The 19,525-nt window shown below is 34.9% G+C and overlaps 3 protein-coding genes across 10 annotated transcripts in view; 1 reads left to right on the top strand and 2 right to left on the bottom strand.

The window, feature by feature from the left end:
• The window catches only part of sif (still life), a 51,637-nt gene extending 37,871 nt beyond the window's left edge, over positions 1-13,766 (bottom strand). For 2 of the 6 annotated variants that reach the window (XM_066287882.1, XM_066287881.1), the window contains exons 1-15: positions 13,458-13,765; positions 12,901-13,101; positions 12,605-12,666; positions 12,361-12,545; positions 12,185-12,303; positions 11,787-12,135; positions 11,481-11,641; positions 11,142-11,419; positions 10,844-11,071; positions 8,526-8,730; positions 8,204-8,360; positions 8,086-8,142; positions 7,870-8,032; positions 7,572-7,790; positions 5,156-5,300 (exon numbers count right to left, since the gene is read on the bottom strand). In XM_066287882.1, the coding sequence (XP_066143979.1) occupies positions 5,156-5,300; positions 7,572-7,790; positions 7,870-8,032; positions 8,086-8,142; positions 8,204-8,360; positions 8,526-8,730; positions 10,844-11,071; positions 11,142-11,419; positions 11,481-11,641; positions 11,787-12,135; positions 12,185-12,303; positions 12,361-12,545; positions 12,605-12,666; positions 12,901-12,945 (2,373 nt within the window). In that variant the 5' untranslated portion in view covers positions 12,946-13,101; positions 13,458-13,765. Of the gene's footprint in view, positions 1-5,155; positions 5,301-7,571; positions 7,791-7,869; positions 8,033-8,085; positions 8,143-8,203; positions 8,361-8,525; positions 8,731-10,843; positions 11,072-11,141; positions 11,420-11,480; positions 11,642-11,786; positions 12,136-12,184; positions 12,304-12,360; positions 12,546-12,604; positions 12,667-12,900; positions 13,102-13,457 lie in introns of all 6 variants that reach the window. The other 4 variants (XM_066287884.1, XM_066287883.1, XM_066287885.1 and 1 more) reach the window with 4 other exon arrangements.
• Positions 13,767-14,949: 1,183 nt separating this feature from the next.
• On the bottom strand, positions 14,950-17,184 carry Vsp37A (Vacuolar protein sorting 37A). The gene is made up of 6 exons (XM_066287614.1): positions 16,892-17,184; positions 16,642-16,831; positions 15,788-15,899; positions 15,476-15,730; positions 15,275-15,426; positions 14,950-15,222 (listed from the first exon to the last, which is right to left on the bottom strand). The coding sequence occupies exons 1-6, from the start codon at positions 16,960-16,962 to the stop codon at positions 15,031-15,033; spliced, it is 972 nt and encodes a 323-aa protein (XP_066143711.1). The 5' UTR covers positions 16,963-17,184; the 3' UTR covers positions 14,950-15,030.
• Positions 17,185-17,472: 288 nt separating this feature from the next.
• On the top strand, positions 17,473-19,282 carry LOC136342111 (uncharacterized). Of its 3 annotated transcripts, none has more exons than XM_066287609.1 (3): positions 17,473-17,771; positions 17,817-18,191; positions 18,508-19,282. In XM_066287609.1, the coding sequence occupies exons 2-3, from the start codon at positions 17,824-17,826 to the stop codon at positions 19,190-19,192; spliced, it is 1,053 nt and encodes a 350-aa protein (XP_066143706.1). In that variant the 5' UTR covers positions 17,473-17,771; positions 17,817-17,823; the 3' UTR covers positions 19,193-19,282. The 3 variants fall into 3 exon arrangements, with proteins under 3 accessions (XP_066143706.1, XP_066143708.1, XP_066143707.1); XM_066287611.1 differs by having other exon boundaries at positions 17,474-17,775; positions 17,835-18,191; XM_066287610.1 differs by having other exon boundaries at positions 17,476-17,771; positions 17,831-18,191.
• Positions 19,283-19,525: the final 243 nt, after the last annotated feature.

Raw genomic sequence — 19,525 nt, 5'->3', positions numbered from 1 at the left:
TTTTTTATGTCCTTTATTTTATTAGGGGTACTAATACTTCTTGTAATTGTAAAAATTTCTTGTTGTTACAAAATATGAACGTTTTTTAGCAGCTTTTGAATGGATTCAATTTAAAGTAACGTTAGAAGTAAAAATAAGCTTCTGAAAATTCTTAATAGATTTGCGAAATATACAAGGAAAGCTTGCCCAGTTAAAAACGAAGGGTGATTTTACTAGAGCGTATTTTTCATTTTCAAGCAGTTTTATACAGGGAGTGAAGATTTCAAGTGCCTCAAACTCGATTTTTTTCAAATAGCCGACTTGTATTTTTTTAAACGAATTCTTCTTTTAGTTCCCTTTCAAATGATATACTGAGTGATTCACGGTCGATGGTAGGTTAGACGTTTCTGGAAGACTGATATCACGATCTTTCTGAATATTTGCATAAGTAGATAAATGAACTTGCTCTATCGACGTAAAATATTCTCAGTGATGCATTGTTGCCGGTTCTATCAGAAAGTACTAGCATCTCCGATATTTTAAATGGGACACCCTGTATATTTTTTCATTTTTGGGTTCTATATTTCATACCAATAACTTCTGCATTTGACTTCCTATACCTATCTCTAGCAGATTTCGGAATATTATTTAATTTTCTTATTTTTTGTTCAAAGTCAGGCCTTCAATAAAACCTCTGTTATAACATGTTTTGAATTCACAAAGGGACAAAATTTGTAATATAATTTGTAAAAGGTTTATCAATTTGTTGCATGTAAATAAGAATGTTCTGTCTTGTACAGGGTGGCTCAAAATTAATGGTATTATTATATATTAAATTAACTATTTATGGTGTTCCATTTAAAATATCGGAGATGCTAGTACTTTCTGATAGAACCGGCAACACTGCATCACTGAAAATATTTTACGTCGATAGAGCAAGTTCATTTATCTACTTATGAAAAATTTCAGAAAGATCGCGATATCAGTCTTCCAGAAACGTCTAACCTACCATCGACCGTGAATCACCCGGTATATAGGCTATGTATCTAATCAAAAGAAATTTTACATATTTAGCTGGTTAATATTATTATCACCATTTTTTCTATTTAAATGTATAATTACATACTATATTTATCAGGTAACTTATCATTATAGTAATGTACCGATCCAAAATGTGGTTACAGAATAGAAGTTTATAATTATATGTTAATTTAATGATAAATGTGTAATTATTAATTTAAATAGAACCAATTCTGATTAATAGCATTAATTTTATAAGTTTAGACGATCTCTTCGATTTAGATTTAATCGTACGTATAACATATATTATACATGGTGTTTCAGAAACATACTGACACTCTTTCGGGGATATAGAACTCATAAAAACAAATATTTAGATCGAATAAAATTAGGTCCGAAATCGCATTGTTTCCAAAGTAGAGACTGTTTAATTTCTTTTTTTGTAATTTTGTAAATATTTCAAAAACCGTTTAGGATAAGGTCCTGATATTAATCAATGTGCATGTTAAATCTGCATGGTCTGGAGTAGGCAGAATATTTCCACTTACGCCAGTGGCGTCCGTATCGCAATTCAATAGGAGGTTTTTAATGAAAAAAATAATATGCCTCTAACTTTTTTTAATACGAATATATTTATTTAATATTCTATTAGGTCTACAACAAAAAAATACCCCTTAGGGTTTTTTTTTTCAAGTAGCCGTTTTCAAGATGAAAAAATAATTTCTTATTTCTCTACCCGCCTAAAAACCGGTATAAATTTCAAAGTGCGATTTATTGTTATTCTTTAAGAGAAATTTATATCATTTTCTTTAAGTAGAGGTAGACCACTTGAAGCCACGCATGTGTCAAACATACCTTGCCGCAAAATAATACTCTTGTTCCAGAGTATGGTTCCGGTAAACTTTAAGCCATTTACGCATGTAGAAACGTTGGATTGCAGCACGGACATCACTGGTGTAAATGGAAATATTCTGTCTCCTCCCGAACATGCAGATTTAACATATGCACATTGACTAATATCATGTCATTATTCCTAATTTTTTTTTGATATATTTTTAAAATATTTAAGAAAATAAGAAATTACACACTGTGACTTCGAAACGAAACGATTTCGGACGTAACTTTATTGGATCTCAATATTTGTTTTCATGAACTCTATATCTTCTGGAAGTTTATCGATATGTTTAGGAAACACCCTGCATATATAACTTAAGAAGAAATTGAAAGAATTTATTTAAAAAATACAGATTTTTCTATTAAAAAAAATCAAGTTTAAGGCACTTGAAATGTAAAAAGTATGGATATTTTCTCAAAACTGCATAAAATTTCTCGAAAATTAAAAATATACTCTAGTAAAACCACTTTTTGCCTTTAATTAGAAAGATTTGCAAACGGTTAAATTAATACTTTATCAATTTACTGAGAATTTTTAAAAGATTATTTTTCGTTCGATAATTATTTCAATTTGAATTAGATAAAAAACGAATAAAAATTCTTCATATTTTGTAACAACAAAAAGTGCTTATACTTACAAGCAGAACTAGTATCCGTAACAAAATATAGGATGTTCCAATAAAAAAAATATTTTTGTCATTCCATGATTTCTGGACCACCCTTTAACTTCCAAAATATTAAAAAATAAAAATTCGTAAAAAACTCGATAACTTCATTAAACTTTTCATTTTAAACTTAAGGTTTTTGAGATAAGGTAGGCGCGCATCTGATGTGGACCACCCTGTACGTCAGCAGCAGAATTGCTTTTTGGTACAGCTACGTATTGGAGAATTAAGAATTAAATACGTGCCATGGCTCAGCAATGAAATGTATTATTGGTCAAATTCTAGGGTGCGTATATTAAAAGCAATAAACTGTGTATAAGCGTGATAATGTAACTATGCACGCCCTATAGACAAATTGATCTAATAAGCCATGCGTATTCCCAAATATACCATCTTCCATAGTATTTAGATGAATATTGTATTTAGTTACTATTACACTAGTATGATATGTTCATATACAGGGTGTTAATTTTATTTAAATAACAAGTTTTGAAAAATAATTGGAATATCTTTTGTCCGATTCTTTTGAAGTTTGGTAGCTTTCTAACTTTTTAAACATCATCAAAACACAAAACATTCTTAGGGAATAAGGGAATAAACCCTTGAATTTTTTGATAATGTTTTTATATGATAAATGGAGATGCAATAAAATGGTTTTTATTTTTCATCTCGTAAAAGAAACAAGATACCACGAAAATTTAAGAGGCAAAAAAGTTATATTTTTAGCTACTTCATCGCAAAGAAATATCGATATTTAATCAAAGTGCGTGGCGCATATTTTTTTTTCAATAAATATGGTTAAGATCCCGCCCCCTGACGCCACTGGATTTAATAATTTTAATCTACTTAGAGCCAAATCAGTTCCTTATTGGTACGACCAATGCTATCTAATTGAAAAAAAATCGGTCAAAAGTTATGTAAACTATTTTTCAAAAGCCGTTATTTAAAAAAAAAAACATTTAACACCCTGTATCTTGGAAACAATACATTTCCGGATTTGTGTTTATAGTAACTTTTTTTCATAAAACAACCCGAGAAATCACCCCTTTAAACACTTCCGTGTCTTTTTTAAACACCTTGTATATCATCATTTTTTGAGCTTCAACGCCGTTTTCGGCTAAATTCGATATCCAAAAGAGAATTTTAGTAATATGTGACAAAAATTTCTTTAGGGGCTGCGGCGTTTAGTGGGCGTACATCACAGTTCTAAAATATTTTTCCCCTTAAAACTAGATAAAACGAACTGGTAGAAATATTTAAAGAAAAATGCTTTTAACGAGTATTAAGTCAACTCGACCTACTTTGAACACTGAGCGTGTGACAATTCCTTGACTTGTCCGAACAACTGCCTTCTCCTATTTCACTCGTATTATATTTCACTTGTCAGGGAAAACCACCCCGAATAGCACTTACAAAGCCCATATCAATATCTCGGCTTGAACTACGAGCTTTACCAGAAAGTCGCCTAGGAAGATCCTTAATTGACAACTTAAAAATGCGAATAGTAGGAGCACTTTATTTGTTCGATTCCACCCCTGTACATTATCGGTTCAACAATAATAAGGGCAAGTAGAGTCGACGTGAAGCTCATAGAACCGGTGAAATTCTTGAATTAATCAATAATTCGGAATGGAATTGGACACTATCAGGAGTCAATATCGTCGACAGTGCCAGCAGAAATTACCCTTAATCTTTGGAAATAAATTGACCGGGGTGGTAAAGAGTACAAAACGACCGCGATGGTTATCAGAGTTTGGAAAGTACGGACTAATAAACTCCGAAAACACAGCTGCAACATGAAATATTCGCTCAAGGCGCCAAAGAAGCTGAATGATTTTGTATCGAGCTGCGACACTCTCCTTTTTTCCATAAAAAATGGAAATTTTTCCGATTCGTCATTTGACGATCTAGTCGAAAATCATGTTCAATAAACGAGACTTCATTTTTCTTATTTAGAGAGGTTGGTGACTCATGAGCAGATGTGCTGACCCCTTCGACACATACTGGTGACCGTGGACAAACAATATTTATGTGATATGTTCTCTTTACAGGGGTGCTAATTTAAGACGGTCAATAGCTACTTCATCTGATCTCCGATCTAATTGAAGACGAAAAATGTTTGGTTTGGTGCCATGAAAAGCTCGGTCACATGCTAGTTGGGACGGTTGGTGTGCGTTGCCCTAGCAAAGCAGTAGAAACAAAACAGAATTAGTGAAATAACTAATTGACTCTTTAACATACATCACGTTAGATTCTCGCCAAGATATAATTTGTGAAACAGCTATTTTCGTACACATTAACATCAGGCTAGCGAAGAAATTCATGTAACGCTTAGCCACACTAACTCCCTCCCTCACCTCACAACAATCCACTAAGAATTATTAGGGTATTTATGATAAAAACCAACGGAGAGAGTGTAAATTTCTGCACCTGTAATAGCTGCAGAGAGCTAAAAGTAAAGTCTTCGATTGCTAGACGAGAATATTTACTTTCTTTAAAGACGAGAAATTCCTATATTGTCTTGCCGATACCTACGCAACACTCAGCATTTTCCTGTAAGAAATAAAAGAGTATAAGGCAAAATTTTCCAGACTTACCTCGGAAGAAGTCAAATAGCACAACCTCGAATCGGCACTCTCGACGGACGCTTGTTGAACGATGCCATAACGGCAAGACTCTCGGTCGCTCATGTAGTCTGATCTGAGACTGTCTTGCCGATCGAAAATACCCCTGGGGACAAATCTAAATAGACACAAATGATTATGTAGATACCGTATTTTAAAAAAGTTAAAATTAAACACCAAACTTGGATTCTTTTCGAACTTTTTCGTCAGGTATATAGGGTGTTATTTAAGTACATCGTTAACCTTCAAGGGGTGATTCTTTGGGCAATTCTAAGGCGAAAAGTTTATATGAACTGAGGTCCGGTAATACTTCGTTTTTAAGATAAGGTGTATCAAACGGTTCTTAAAAAATTCGTTTTTTTTTTGTTTAAAATCTTAACAATCCTTTAGGGGATCATGTTAGAATTTCGCAGTATTACTTATGGTTATTGTTGTTATTTACATGCCACTGACTTTTTAAAAAATTTTATATTTTTTTGCATTAATGGCCACCCAGATCACCAGATTTAAATCCGCTAGATTTTTTCCTTTTGGAAGCATGTAAAGTTTTTGTTTATAGAACTCCGGTCATCACTGAAGAAGAATTAATCCACCGGATACGGGATTAATGTAATCAGATAACATGTACGTCGGGAAAATTTCAATGTTTCGCCAATCGATATTAAGACGAGCTAATGCTGAATTTTGAAGTTGAAAGAAGGCATTTTCAGCAACAACCACAAGTTCCGTGTTACTTATTATTAAATCTTTTGTGCTCAAAAAATTGCGTACTGTTTGTTTAAGTGCAGTTTTAATAAAGCGTTTTTCTTTATGATTTTTTTAATTTGCGGCATTACCCCTGTGCACGCCATTGGCAAAAGGAGCAAACAATTTCTAGCTTAAAAGATTCCTTTGAACTACATTAAAAACTGTCACCAAATTTCAATGTGATGTTAATTTGCATCTACTTTTTATATAGGATTTTTATCAATATATAACGATAAAAAAAAGTTTTACACCCTGTATCTTAAAAATGCCTCATTACTAAAACTATATTTACATAAACTTGTCGCGTTAGAATCCCTCAAAGAATGTCTCCTTGAAGCTTGGCAACGTACATAAATAACACCTTGTATAATGTGAATAATACAGTTGAGAGCAGTACAGTGGCGGGTCCACAAAAGGTGAGTGGCACTCCTATTAAAATAATCCGTTATGTCCTTGAAAGGCTGAATGCAAAGAAGACAGGAATAATACAAATGTGTGTATTATGTAGGGTTGGGACAAATCTCACAATCGAATAACGAAATCAACTTGATTTTTCCGTTATTGACCTTAGAAGTTGCCTAAAAAAATTCTGTTCCAGAAGAACTTGTCCCTGAATCAGCCTCTGGATCTGCCCCTGAATCCGCCACTGGAACTGTATAATTATAGTTGCCTGCATTGGGCCTGCATTAGATACGATTTACACAGGGTGTTTAATGAACATATCAACAAACTTTCAGGAGATATAGAAGTCGTAAGAACAAATGTTTGGATTGAGTAAAGTTAAGTCTAAAATCGCTTCGTTTCCAAGATACGGAGTGTTTATTTTCGTATATTTTTTAAATATTTCAAAAACATTTAAATTTAATTGTATTGGTGTTCCACAACAATGACAAAACAAGTGAATTGACTATGGTGCACTATGATGATACATAGAAATGTTTCTACATTTGTAAATAGCTTAGATTTTAATAGAACCAGACTTTGGAGGAACAGTATTATTTTGCGATGGAGCATGCTCTTCTTTATGTCCTCCACCTCTATCAAAAGAAAATTAAATTACCTTCTTCTCAAGAATTAACAAAAAACAAACTTGGAAACCCATACCGGTCATTTGGTAGGCATAGGAATAAGAAATTATGTTTAATCTTCAAAAAGGTTACTAGAACAATAAAACACTAAGAGACCCTTTTATTAAGAATTGATCGAGTCTTAAAATATATATATTAGTATTAGAAAATCAGTGACGTACCATTTTTTCATTAACAATATCCCATTGAATGGCAACACGGACGTCACTGATGTAGGTGGAAATATTCAGCCTACTCCGGAACATGCACATTTATCTCTCCATAGCGTATCCCTTTTCCCATTTCATGTCCTTATCCCTAACCGTTTTTGAAATATTTTTAAAAAATTTTAAATAATAAATGAAACACCCTATCATGGAAACAAGTTCAAGCGATTTTGGACCTAACTTTGTTCGATCTAAATATTTCTTGTCATGACCTCCGTATGCCCTGAAAATTTGTCTGTATGTTTATGAAACATCCTGTATTTCGCTGGCCATGCACAAATATGACCAATGAAACGTATCGTTAATTAACTAACAAAATACCCCCTTGGCACTTATGGCATATCTTACCTTTGTTCAAAACTATCCCCAGGATTACTTTTATATCCGCTATCGTTCATGCTACTCTCTTGGCGGAGCGACGGCAGAGAATCCCAAGGGGCCCTCCTGTGTCCTGTGGAGCTGCCTCCTTGAGCTGAGCTGAAAGCCGAACTGCCTGATCTCCAACCATCTGAATGCCGGAACCATTGGGCGCGACTTGACTCTCCTATACAGGAAGCACATCTCGACCTGGTAAAGAAAAATTGCTGCTTCATACAAAACCACAGGTTTCTCTGGTACCTGCCTAAAAAAGAAATCGATCACTTACCCAGAATTATGATCGCTCAAATATCCACGTTCCCTTTCCTTCTCGCGCTCCCTAGACAGTTCATTCCGGTCGCTGTAATATCCGTCTCTCTCACGCTCCCTTAATCCTAAGCGTTGATTAAATGGAAGGGTAGTGGATTTCATGGAAGCACTTGAAGCCGGCCCTGGAAAAAATAACTATTACAAATTACAGTTAACACTAGAATCGCAGCCTTACTCTTTCGCATGTGATATGGACTTCTTTGGTTCGAGCCCGGAAGACTCTCGGCAAATTCTGTCGAAAACCAGCAACATTTTAATAAAAACGCACATTAAATGGACCCTAACGGACTTACCTAAATTCTCCATACTTTGGGTAAGCAAGGCCTCGAAAGTGTGTAAACTGTAACTTTCGGCGTCCATGCCTTTGGCTAAAGTGTTGCGAAGGTGCATTTCGTATTCTAGAAGAAGTCGACTTGTTGGCGATCCAGGTGTGGAATTAATACTGGAATTCTTCATAAGAGAAAAATCATCATCATCAAGTTTTACTGTCAAAATTAAATAAAATATTCATTGATAATGCGAAACTGTAAGATGTAAGAAATTACCAAAAAGGAAAAACTACTGCGCTTTCCCTTATTTTCGAAATCAACTTGCATCTAAAGAATGAGGGCTTACTTGGCGATGGAGACGGCGTCTGCCATAATGCTGGGAAGCTTGCTCCATGTCCGAGTTTCCATTACTGGAACTTGGAGTGGTCGCGTAGCACTGGTTATCGAATATGACGTTGTCTGAAGGGGGTGAAAAGTCTCCCGCTGACCCTCGTTCTAATTCTAAGTAAAGGCCCCTGCCTGGATAACCTCGTCCAATTTCGTGAGATGATCTACAACAAACGGCGATAGTAGATTGATTGCACGTGCAACGGTGCAATATATTCGATATATACAGGGTGTTATTTAAGTACGTGGCCAAACTTCAAGAGGTAATTCTTTGGGTGATTCTAAGACGAAAAGTTTGTATAGACATAGGTCCGGCTTGGTTTTCAAGATACAAGGTGTAAAACTTCTTTTTGAAATCTTTTTTTCTTTTTTAATGTTAATTATCCTTTGCTAGTTTTATTGAAATTTTGCAATGTTATTTATGATTATTATTGTTTTCGTGCACAACTGACTTATTTCAAACTTTTATATTTTTTTCGCATTAGCGCAGTCATGGCCACCCAAGCGACCGGATTTAAACTCGCTAGATTTCTTTAAATCTTAATCAAGCAATGCTTTAGCCAGTTTGGTTGAAATTTGGCTGTTATTTATAGCTAATATTGTCATCTATACGCTACTGATTGTTTTAAAGCTTTTATATACTTTTTAGATCTTGTCTAGTTTTTGAGAAAAAAAATAGAAATCACTATATTGTATGTTCTTGAGACAACACAATAAAAAATTAAAACTACTCAACAATCAAAAGCGGGAGTGTAACTGTTACTTTTTTCAATATCAATAAGTCATCTTTTGAATTTTGTGTGTTGGATTAACCGTTTTTGATAAAAGAAAAGATAAACATAAGATGCATAATATTATTTATTGCTGCAACGTTTTGAAAGCAACAAAAAAATTAGAGTGCCGTGGAAGGAAAAACAATTTACCAAACAAATTTGAAATTGACATAACTGACAGTAACTTTAAAAAAAGAATAACATCCTGTACCTTCAAAACGAAACGGACCCATGTTTATACAGGGTGTTGGGAAAAGCTGGTGTAAAACTTAAGGAGGGGGAAGTAAAGATGAAAATAATAAAAAACATTCCTATAAACGTTGGTCCGACAAAGCACCGTTTCTGAGTTATGACCCTCCAAGGGGGTTCTATCATTTAAATATTTTTTATAATAATTTTCTTTCTGGTTAAGATAATGGAATGAAAATGATATCTAATCATCATACCATAAGAGTCATTAACTAACATAAATTTTATCAAAATGGATTAGAAGCGAGGGTAGTTTTCCAAGTACCCTTATCAGAAATCTATCGATTTTTTTCTATTTTTTATTTATTCTGTAAATAATATTATTTTTTAAACAATATAGGAGTCATAACAGTAACATTTGCACACAGTAGGCATCTTTCATGGTTGAAGTTTCATTGTAGTGATTGTCACTTGCATGTTTTATATGCATTTTATAATTCACAGTTGTAACATACAGTTTAATATAAAAAATGTATAAATTTTTTTTAGTTTCTTATATTAATTAGTAACTTTGTAGATCCGTCTGTAGGTCTCTTTAAGCGAGCGTACTATTTCCATTAGAGAAAGTGATAATCACTGCAATAAAACTGTCACCATGAAATATGTTCACTATATAAAAATTTTGAAAAAATTTTACTGTTCTGAGTCGTACATAATTTAAAAAATCATCATTATTTCATACTAAACTACGCAAAATTCTAAAAAGAATTGAACATTTTTTCTTCAAAAATGTCTAATTGATTAGAAAATAATATTATTTTCTTGATAATCCAAAAGAATAAAAAATGTTCGAAAAATTTCTGTTCAAGCTGGTTAGAAAACCACCCTCACTTAAAATAAATTTTGATTAAACTTATGTACAATTAAAGGCCCTTATGGTATGATCATTATCCACAATTTTCAATCCATTATCATAAGCAGAAAAAACTTTATTTAAAAAAATATTCAAATGACAGGGACACTTTGGAGGGCCATATCTCAGTAACGAAGATCCGTCGGACCAATGTTTATAGGAATTGTTTTTAAAATTTCTGACTCTACCTTCACCTCCTTGAGTTTCGTACCAACTTTTCTAAACATCCTGTATAAACTTTTCGTCGTAGAATCTCTCAAGAAATCAACTTTTGAAGTTTGGCCACAGTCAAATAACGCTATGTATAATAGGTGCAGCTGACTTCTCTCATCCAATAAGTCGATTTAATATAATTTTTTTCCTCTTAATGTCACATGATCAAAATTAATTAAACTGATTTACCGTGAGCCAGAAAATCTGGAATTGGTTCCCAACTGATTCCTGGCGTTTACATTAGCTGCCTCTGGTTCCAAATGTCGTATATTATTGTTCAAATGCCTGCCCTGATTATGGTTATAGTAATGATACCGTTTCCTGCTCATTTCCGGTGACGTAACTGGGCTCTCTTGACTCGTCATCGGCTTGAGCATTCGTTTCAGGATATTACTATCCAAACTCATTCCATTTTCCCTAAATAGATACACGAAACGGTTTGTCGAACTATCGAATCCTTCGTACGTCTTACTTATTATTGACCTACCTATTCATATCCTCAGAACTTTTCGATTTGCTTCGTCTGGCTTGAATATTATTGCTAACGTTATTATGCAGATGTCCTCGGAATTCCGGGTCACGATTCATCTCCATTTCTGAGTAATCTACTGATTTAGTGCTGCTGAGCACATGGTGATCCTTTAGAGAACCTTTGGTGGATGCGCCGGCCGATTTGCTGGCTACTGACAAGGGCTCTCCAGCCTGGGTACCCTCAGATTGTTGCTGTTGGTCAGATGTTTGAGACTGAGACTCTATCTGGTTGGCCTGTGCAAAAAAGACATAGATCGTCGAAAGTTGCCCTGGAGTGGTGACCAGAAAATAATACCTGTGTTTCAACACTATTGCTCTCGGTGCCTACGGATGCAGTCACAGTCTTAGGAGTAGTTGAGCTGTTTGTAGTCATGGTACTGGTGTCGGCTTGGGGCTGAATACCTCTGTCGCGGGTTTGTTTCGTTTGGCTGCCTTCCCTTTGCGCCGTTTTTAGTCCTGTACACGTCAAATGTCCAGTCAATATAGTATTTTATATAAAGGACGTAACATAAACGAGCTTAATCGATTAAATATTATTGAAAATTTAAACTCGGATAAACTCTACGCACTGGGTGCCTTATAGTGATTATGGCAAACTTACCCGGTAAAGATGCCGTTTGCGTAGCTGTTATATTGTCATACAAACTTGTCGACGAAGTAGCAGCCGTAATCTTTTCGATCTTTCCTTCAGTGTCCGGAACTCTGGTCGACCTGGGCAAAGTCGACGATCCTCTATACCGTGGATCTTGGGCTCTCAACCTGGCATACTGTTCCGCGGTCATACAGGTACACTGCGGCTCCCTGGAACCTCTGGATGGCGAAGCGGGCGTGCTCAACGGTTTCCTCTTTTGCTTGAATTTCTGTTTCCCAGGAGGGTCCAATTTGAGGGAGTAGGAAGAAGAAGCTTTGCGGGAAAACTTGAACGACGGGGACTGAAACACGTCATCGCACTAAGTTCAATGGACTTCGGTGTGCAAGGCCTACGATGATTATACTCACACAGCACTCGCGAAACTGTTTCGCGTCGATCGGAGAAGTGAAATTTAAGCCCCAGGTGTCGTTCGTCATGGGGTCTTTCCAATAAACGAAACATTCTGAAGCTTGGCCTATTCGCGTCCCTGTAGTGAAAATTATGAAAAATTCAGTCTAAACTTTCGGAAGCATCAGGGTAATACCTGGCTGAACTAATCGAACGTCCAAAATTTTATCTACTTGGGAATTGTAGGCCGTAATGTGAAAGACGCACTCCGGCGAATCCTGGATACAGGTAATGTTGACTGGCACCAAGTCCTCGCTAACTTGTTGCCATTTGAATTGCCCGCCACCTCCAGATGACACGTGGAAGACTTCCGCCCAGAGTCTGCGCAGCAAGGCATAAATAATTAATTAAATTGCTTAAAATGCAGTGTCTAATCTTACCGAAGAAGATGCCCATCCCGACGTCTGGACGTCTGCCATGGCGAATCATCGTACCGATACGCCTAGAATTTATTTACTTAGGATACTCTATCGAAGAATATAATGATAAAGATGCATAAGTAAACAATAAAATGTATAAGTAAAGCTTCGTGCAGACCCGAACATTTCAGCGTACAACGAACCAAACGCCGAATGTAGGACTGATTTGTATAGGGCAACAACCCCGGAATTTTTTTTTTCAGAGTTCCGGTTCGTTGCGAGGTGAAATATTTAAGTCTCTATGACTTTGAGCTTGCCTTTCTTATGAGGGGTGCGCAGGAGCAGCTCAACTTATTGCCCATCCCCTGCAACGTTCCCGCTGGGCACTGGCACCGTTGATGTCACCACATATCGCCCCCACCGAAGTCCGCACTTCTACTGCTACCCCATTGGCGCACGTTCCTGTTAAGCGACTGTGATCGTTGATGATGGATCAGAAATTGCTTTTGATGCTTGTGCTGCAACAATTATGAATCCCGCCTGTACTTCTGGTATTAACCCCATGCTACATAACAAACTTATTAACGAATGTGTATGCGTGTGTGCCGAAAGAAAATGAGGCGCAATCGAATATTAAGCAAATGAGGGAAAGGAATTGTCTAATATTTTAAGAAAAGAAAACTCTTTTGGGCCTAAAAAAGTTGCCTTACCTCAGCACCAACGTTTGCCACTACTACTATCTATACGCCCAAGATCAATACTATGTCTAATATAACACGGTTTGTTTGCACAAAAATGTTCTATCAACACGCCTTTCGCTTGACACTATTAGGAAATTACATACATGCAAATAAAAGAGAAATAATGAGGCTACCTCAAGATCGTTCCAATTTTGTGCATTGATTTTCGCCGCTTCGACACTTCCTTTGGCTCCCATTCTAAATATGACCTAGAGTATACTGCACTATACGGCTAGACGATCAACTCCCAATCGCGCTACAGCTACACGACGTTGTCCCTAAACGATTTACGCGCCGAATAGCGGCCTAGCTATCACACGAAAGCATCTTCCAAGCAAATTAACTGATAAATGAAGTTGGAAATTAAAATCATCAAAAGAAAATTAACGTTATCGACCTCGAGTATGCCGTTTGGACGCCAGCCCTTGATTCGATTTTCGGCGCTTGGCAGCCACCGAAGAAGGCGGGGGGCGCATGCGCCCGCCTAGGCTCCTGCTCCCGACGGATGCATCTAAAAAATACATGAGGTGTGGCTCAATAGAATTTGGGGAGTGTGACACAGTTTTTGTCCTTTGTCCGCCCATTAGCATTGGTGCAATTGAAAGATTGTTCCGTATCGAAATCCTCGTATACTTACCCACTTAGCATACGTAGAGATACAGCTTCCTAGCGGCCGTAATATGATGTCGGTCAAACTTCCCGACGTTAATCGCAGTCTGGCCAATTGCTACGTAAAAAATTTCATGAATCTAAAATGTATGGTCAACATTTTATAGCAGCCACTACATTAGCGTACTGATTTCCTAGAAAACCCTTTCATCAATGAAAAATTTGATATCACATTTTGGACCTCAACTCGAAGACTAAAGTAAAAAAACGCTTAATTCTAAAACAATTATTTGTTTTTTTTTTTTTACTGTCCGGGTAAATCTGTTTACTCTGTGCTAGTTACGGCAGATAAATTTAATTGTTTCCAGAGCTACTCCTTTACTTTAAAATTAGACAGTTTCCTCTAAATATGACCATAGTCAGCAATTTTGTATCTAAAAATAATTTAGAACATTGTCAAAAATTATCAAATATTTATAAAGTACAACAACAGCAGGTTTCGATGAACATCTAATTGCGTTTAATTAGCTCGATGGGAGATTTACGTTCGCCATATTTTCAAGAAACATTGGTTATTATGAATTAAACAACTGATGTTTATTATAAAATAAAAAAACATAAATATATATCTACTTGTTATTAATATAATACTCGTATATATTTTCTAGTTTCAACACTCAAAGCACCTCGTACCATAACCAGTCACTCGCTAGACTTGTGGCGCAAATAATTATCAGATCCTGATGTGGGTTCTTGACAAAAGGGCAAACCTATAAAAACTTGACCTAAGTAACGAAATCGTAAGAAAAATATTTTAAAATCCTGCCAAGACACCAACATCTTGACATGACTATAACAACAATAGGTAAAAACGTTAAACTTGATATAACAACATGATACAATAGAATCAAAACACGAAAGTACCAAGTTCTATACTGTTCGTTTCACCAGTTCAACACTAAATCAACTTAAAGTAAAAACAAATCTGCCCAGGATGGTATGAAATAAATCCACGTAATCTTTTTAAAACTTTAATGAACCTTATACTACAGTAGTAAAAATTACATAATTAACATTTATAATGCACCACATAATGAATCAATACTCCTTCTCAAAACGGTCAAGTTGATGGGCAAGTTTTTCTTCCTTGGTTTTCCTCAGCTGATAGAGAGACTTGGACTTTATAAATAAATTTAAAAATTTATCTACATCTAAATCTCCGTGCAAGAAGGATTCGACCATTTTTTCACCTTCTTCCTCTGCTTCCTTTGCCGCTTTACTCAATTCTTCCTAAAATCATCTAAAATGCGAATCAACGTAAACAAAGCCGAGGAAAACCAACCTGAATATTCCTTGGCAAATACTTCTCTGACAAATTTAGGTAAACTGAATATAAGCGTTCATTTTCGAATGTTAATTTAACCGCCTCTTCTATTCGTCGGTTCACTGCGTCTTTCGCTTGATTAAGTTGCTGTTCTTTACATAAATTCTCCTCTAAAGTTCTTTGTTTTTATCAACCTCAACTGCCAAATGTGACTCTTACCAGCAATGTCCTTCAATTGCAACTCTAGTTCTTCCAAATATCTTCTTTGCTCCCTCATAGTCGCTAAATCATCGACGAATTCGGCCTGTCGATCTACACATTCATCTATAAATCTAAGCTCCTCAAATGAAAGTAAATTTAGTTCAGGGAGTTTAAGACTGGAAGACAATACAGTGTTGTCCGAAATAGTAACATGATGAGGTGAGTAATCGATTTTTGAGAACGAACTATAACATTTTTGTTTATTGTCTCCATCTGCAATAAAAGACTTTTAAGCATGATTACGAAGGCTGTTTGTCGTTTATATTACACCTTGAATTGACACTTTTGAATGCCTTGATGTGAGAGTTGGCTTAGGGGGGTTTCGCTGAAACTCTCTGATAATAGCTTGGACAACGCGTCCCAAGTCAGAATGTGGAGTAAACTATAATTTGATAAAAAAAAAAAACCTGTTATGGTAAGTAGATATGAAACAAAGGAAACAAAATAGAGGTCATAAACATAGAACATATCGAGGTTTCAGTGTTTTTACAGCTCAAATCTCATGAATATTGAGGAAAAGTTTAAATGAAAACATGGGACTTTTAATGGAAAATAAGTATGTAACATTTTGAAATATATAGTGTGGCTTATAAAGCTACGACGTGATAAACTTATTTTTTTTAACCTTTACGTTAGTTAAAATTTAATATGAATAATTACATAAATAAATGAATAGACTATTGCTTCCAACAGGCATGTCATTATTTCTGAGCAACCTGGATCCATTTACAGCATTTTCATGCGAATTTACATAGATGTGTCAATTGAGAAAATGATGAATATGACCTCTAATAATACTAAATTCTATACAACTGCTTCTCTAGGCACCAATTCAAATTACGGCTTGCAAATTTTTGCACACACAACTTCTCAGTATGAATAAATGATGGTAGGAATTAAATCAATATCTATATAGGTATCATATGTTATAATGTATACATTGACTGATATTAGCCAGCAAAACAAGTACCTAAGTATTCGGTGAGTTATCTGAATTACTAAATGCGAAATTACTAATTTGTTGGTAGCTTTCAGGTTGAGCTAGTTTCCATAGAACCCAAGAATTAAACTAATACCAACAGTCTACTTCGATATTTCTATAAATATTAGAGGACCAGGCTTACACTTAATAATCCTGGGGCCTTAATGATAACACCACTCTCATTTACCCATGGATGAGCTACCAAAGGACTTATGGTCAGTAGTGGCTTTTCATTTGGAAAATCAGAGCCTAATGTTACTCGTAAAACTAAATTGTTCCTTCCAGATTCAAAGGATATTTCATAGTCAGTGTTTTTGGTGATTTCTGTTACACTGAAAGTTACAGGAGAATGTGAACTGTGGTGTATTTAAATTTTGGTCTTTAATACGTACTTGTCATTGAATATCTTTAAAGTTGTAATTTGCTGTTTTCTGTCTGTATCAGACAGAAATCTAGGAAGCATTGTCAACCAAAACTGGGGAGCTGCTGATAGTGATTAATAACGTACGTGAATGGTGCTCACCTGAAATTATTAATAAATTTGACTTTTGATTTCTACATTGATTTGATACAGTTCCTAACGCGTTTATATTAAAATATACAATAAAAATGAGAAAATGGAAGATAAAATGTTTATTTTTATGATTTTTTGGTTATGTTATGACCTTGATAATTGACGGCATTGATTCACTGTCAAGAAGAAATAGAAACCAATTGAGGTCAAAGTAATATAGGTTTATTACCGATTATTAAGGTGTAAAATATATATTGTTAAGATTCTCAATATACAGTAATGTGATGCGAAAAATAATGTAGTTGGCACTCGCTATGATATTCGAACATAGGGCAGACAACAAATTGACAATAATGTAAAAATATAGTGGAAAATCGCCTCCTGTGTCATTTGTAGTGTTGCCACATTTTTAGTATCGTTGACTTGTTCGGGTAGTAATTGTCTTGATGTCTTATGTATGACATTTAATTGTTACTTTTGTGACAAACTGACTTACCGCCAAAGAACATTAAAAAATTACATAAAATTAACACAACCGTTAATACCATCCAATTTTGCAATAATTAGTCTGCAAATATCGCAATTTTATCATTTTTCTAAATAAATATTTCTACTCGCGCGTTTCTTTCTACTTCCTTTTTCAGGAGAATATTTAAAATCCTCCAAGCAATGTTGATTTTTCAAGTTTTTACTTTTTCACAAAAAGAAAACTTTTCAGCAAATTTTCTTTCTGTTCTATAATAGAGATTTCTTATTTTGTAAGTACCTACAATATTTTTTTACTCTTCAAGTGTTTATTCCAGAATTCCTATGATAGCCAGTATGAATCAAACAGGATCATCTTGGGCATATTCAGTCAAGGAAGACAAAGAAATTTTACGTTATATTCTCGATGGCCAATATCAGGAGATTTATAAAGGAGACAGACTGTGGAAGCAGATGGAGAAGCACCAGGTCTGTAGATCAAGGACATGGCAAAGCTTGAAAAACAGATTCATGAAATATATAATACGGCATATCAAGCAACCTCTTTACGAGTTGACAGCAGAAGAAATAGATTCTATAAGATTCATGCGCCCGCCGGATCAATTAAAAACAAAATCAAGTGCAACTTTGCAGTCTCCCAATCCTACATCATATGTTGGATCTTCCAGGCAAGGGACTAATGTCAAACAAAAGTAAGTGTACCTGATAATATCATTTATTTGTTCAAGTTTAATCATTACACTATTACAAACCCCTATTAAATTAAAAATCAAAATAAAACCTAAGAAGTCTCAATACAAGTCCAAATAACATTAAATTAGTCATTTAAATGTAGTCATATTAGCACTAAGACAATGACAAGAAGAATGTGAAAAAACTAGTCACAATCATGCTATTAATTAAAAAAATATATGAACAGTATATTGGTATTAAAAAAGAAGGTTAGGAAACTTAACATTAGATTAAGAATTATATGAAGGAAGAAACTGATTATGTTGATTTCTTTAGCTCTTTTGAGAACTGCTATAATGATGAAGTTTCTCAAAATCTACCTGACACACCAACATCAAATGTTTGTCATAAGAGACAGATTTATCATGATACACATGAGCCTGTTACCACTTGTGACTTAACTAAAGAAGAAGAATTGAAAACATTTCAGTCAAGTGGAAAAGTTTTAAATTCATCTGCTCCAGATGCTTGCAGAGAAATATCCTTACAGAAATTGAGAAAAGCCAAAAAAAAAGGGAAAGAGCCTGATCAAATTTCCAGTGTTAAAATACATGTCAAGACTGAAAAAAATGATGACTCGAATAGTTCTAATCGAGGACTCATGAAGACTCAAATTTGTGAAGAGGTTAATGATGCTGCAGTGCAAGTAAAAACTGAATTTCAAGAAAACTATGTTGGCAATAGTATCAGACCTGTAAAGAATAAAAATAATGACAATCTGAGTGATCAGATACAGGTGAATCTGGAACCTGATCAACATATTTCTGACTCAAATACAGATTCTGTTTCTGGTATTAATACTCTGCGTGTAGGAAATTCTTCAAATTGTTGGCTCTCACGTGATACAACACAGAAAGTTACTAAGAGAAAGGGTGGCAGGTCAAGGCAGAAAAAAGATAACACTATCCCCAAGGACTTTTATTCTTTAGATTTGAGTTGCTCCGATAGTGACACCACCTAATACAGTGTTGAGTTATATTTATGCTTTATTAACTTATAATGTATTACTTTTTGTCATATTTTTATGTAAATATATATTGTGTAAATAGTGTCTAAAGTTATTATCTGTCTTACCTATTCCCAAATACATTATCCATATGAGATTTCATCTTCGTAAGAACTTTTTTCCTTTGTGCAACCTAAAGAGTTCTCTCCCATGAATATATGCATGTTGCTCTTCATAAAAAAATTACTGCTTAATGCAAAAGAAGTTGAAATGATTCTTGTTAATTTGGTGAAGGTAAATCTCCATGCAATTTGCTAGAAAATAACATGTATAGTTAAAAGCAAATTG

Source organism: Euwallacea fornicatus, chromosome 11 (assembly GCF_040115645.1).
Source record: "Euwallacea fornicatus isolate EFF26 chromosome 11, ASM4011564v1, whole genome shotgun sequence".
Taxonomy (NCBI): domain Eukaryota; kingdom Metazoa; phylum Arthropoda; class Insecta; order Coleoptera; family Curculionidae; genus Euwallacea; species Euwallacea fornicatus.
This window is presented reverse-complemented; position numbering and strand designations above follow the sequence as displayed.

What these genes read in the sequence shown, in the direction of transcription:
- Vsp37A (XM_066287614.1), bottom strand. Translation starts at nt 16,962, where the DNA reads ATGCTTCCTAGATTTCTGTCTGATACAGACAGAAAACAGCAAATTACA. An exon ending in TTAAAGATATTCAATGACAA is followed by an intron (nt 16,832 to 16,891) that starts GTACGTATTAAA and finishes TGTAACTTTCAG; the next exon opens with TGTAACAGAAATCACCAAAA. An exon ending in ATTTGCCAAGGAATATTCAG is followed by an intron (nt 15,223 to 15,274) that starts GTTGGTTTTCCT and finishes AGATGATTTTAG; the next exon opens with GAAGAATTGAGTAAAGCGGC.
- LOC136342111 (XM_066287609.1), top strand. Translation starts at nt 17,824, where the DNA reads ATGATAGCCAGTATGAATCAAACAGGATCATCTTGGGCATATTCAGTC. An exon ending in GGGACTAATGTCAAACAAAA is followed by an intron (nt 18,192 to 18,507) that starts GTAAGTGTACCT and finishes TGATTTCTTTAG; the next exon opens with CTCTTTTGAGAACTGCTATA.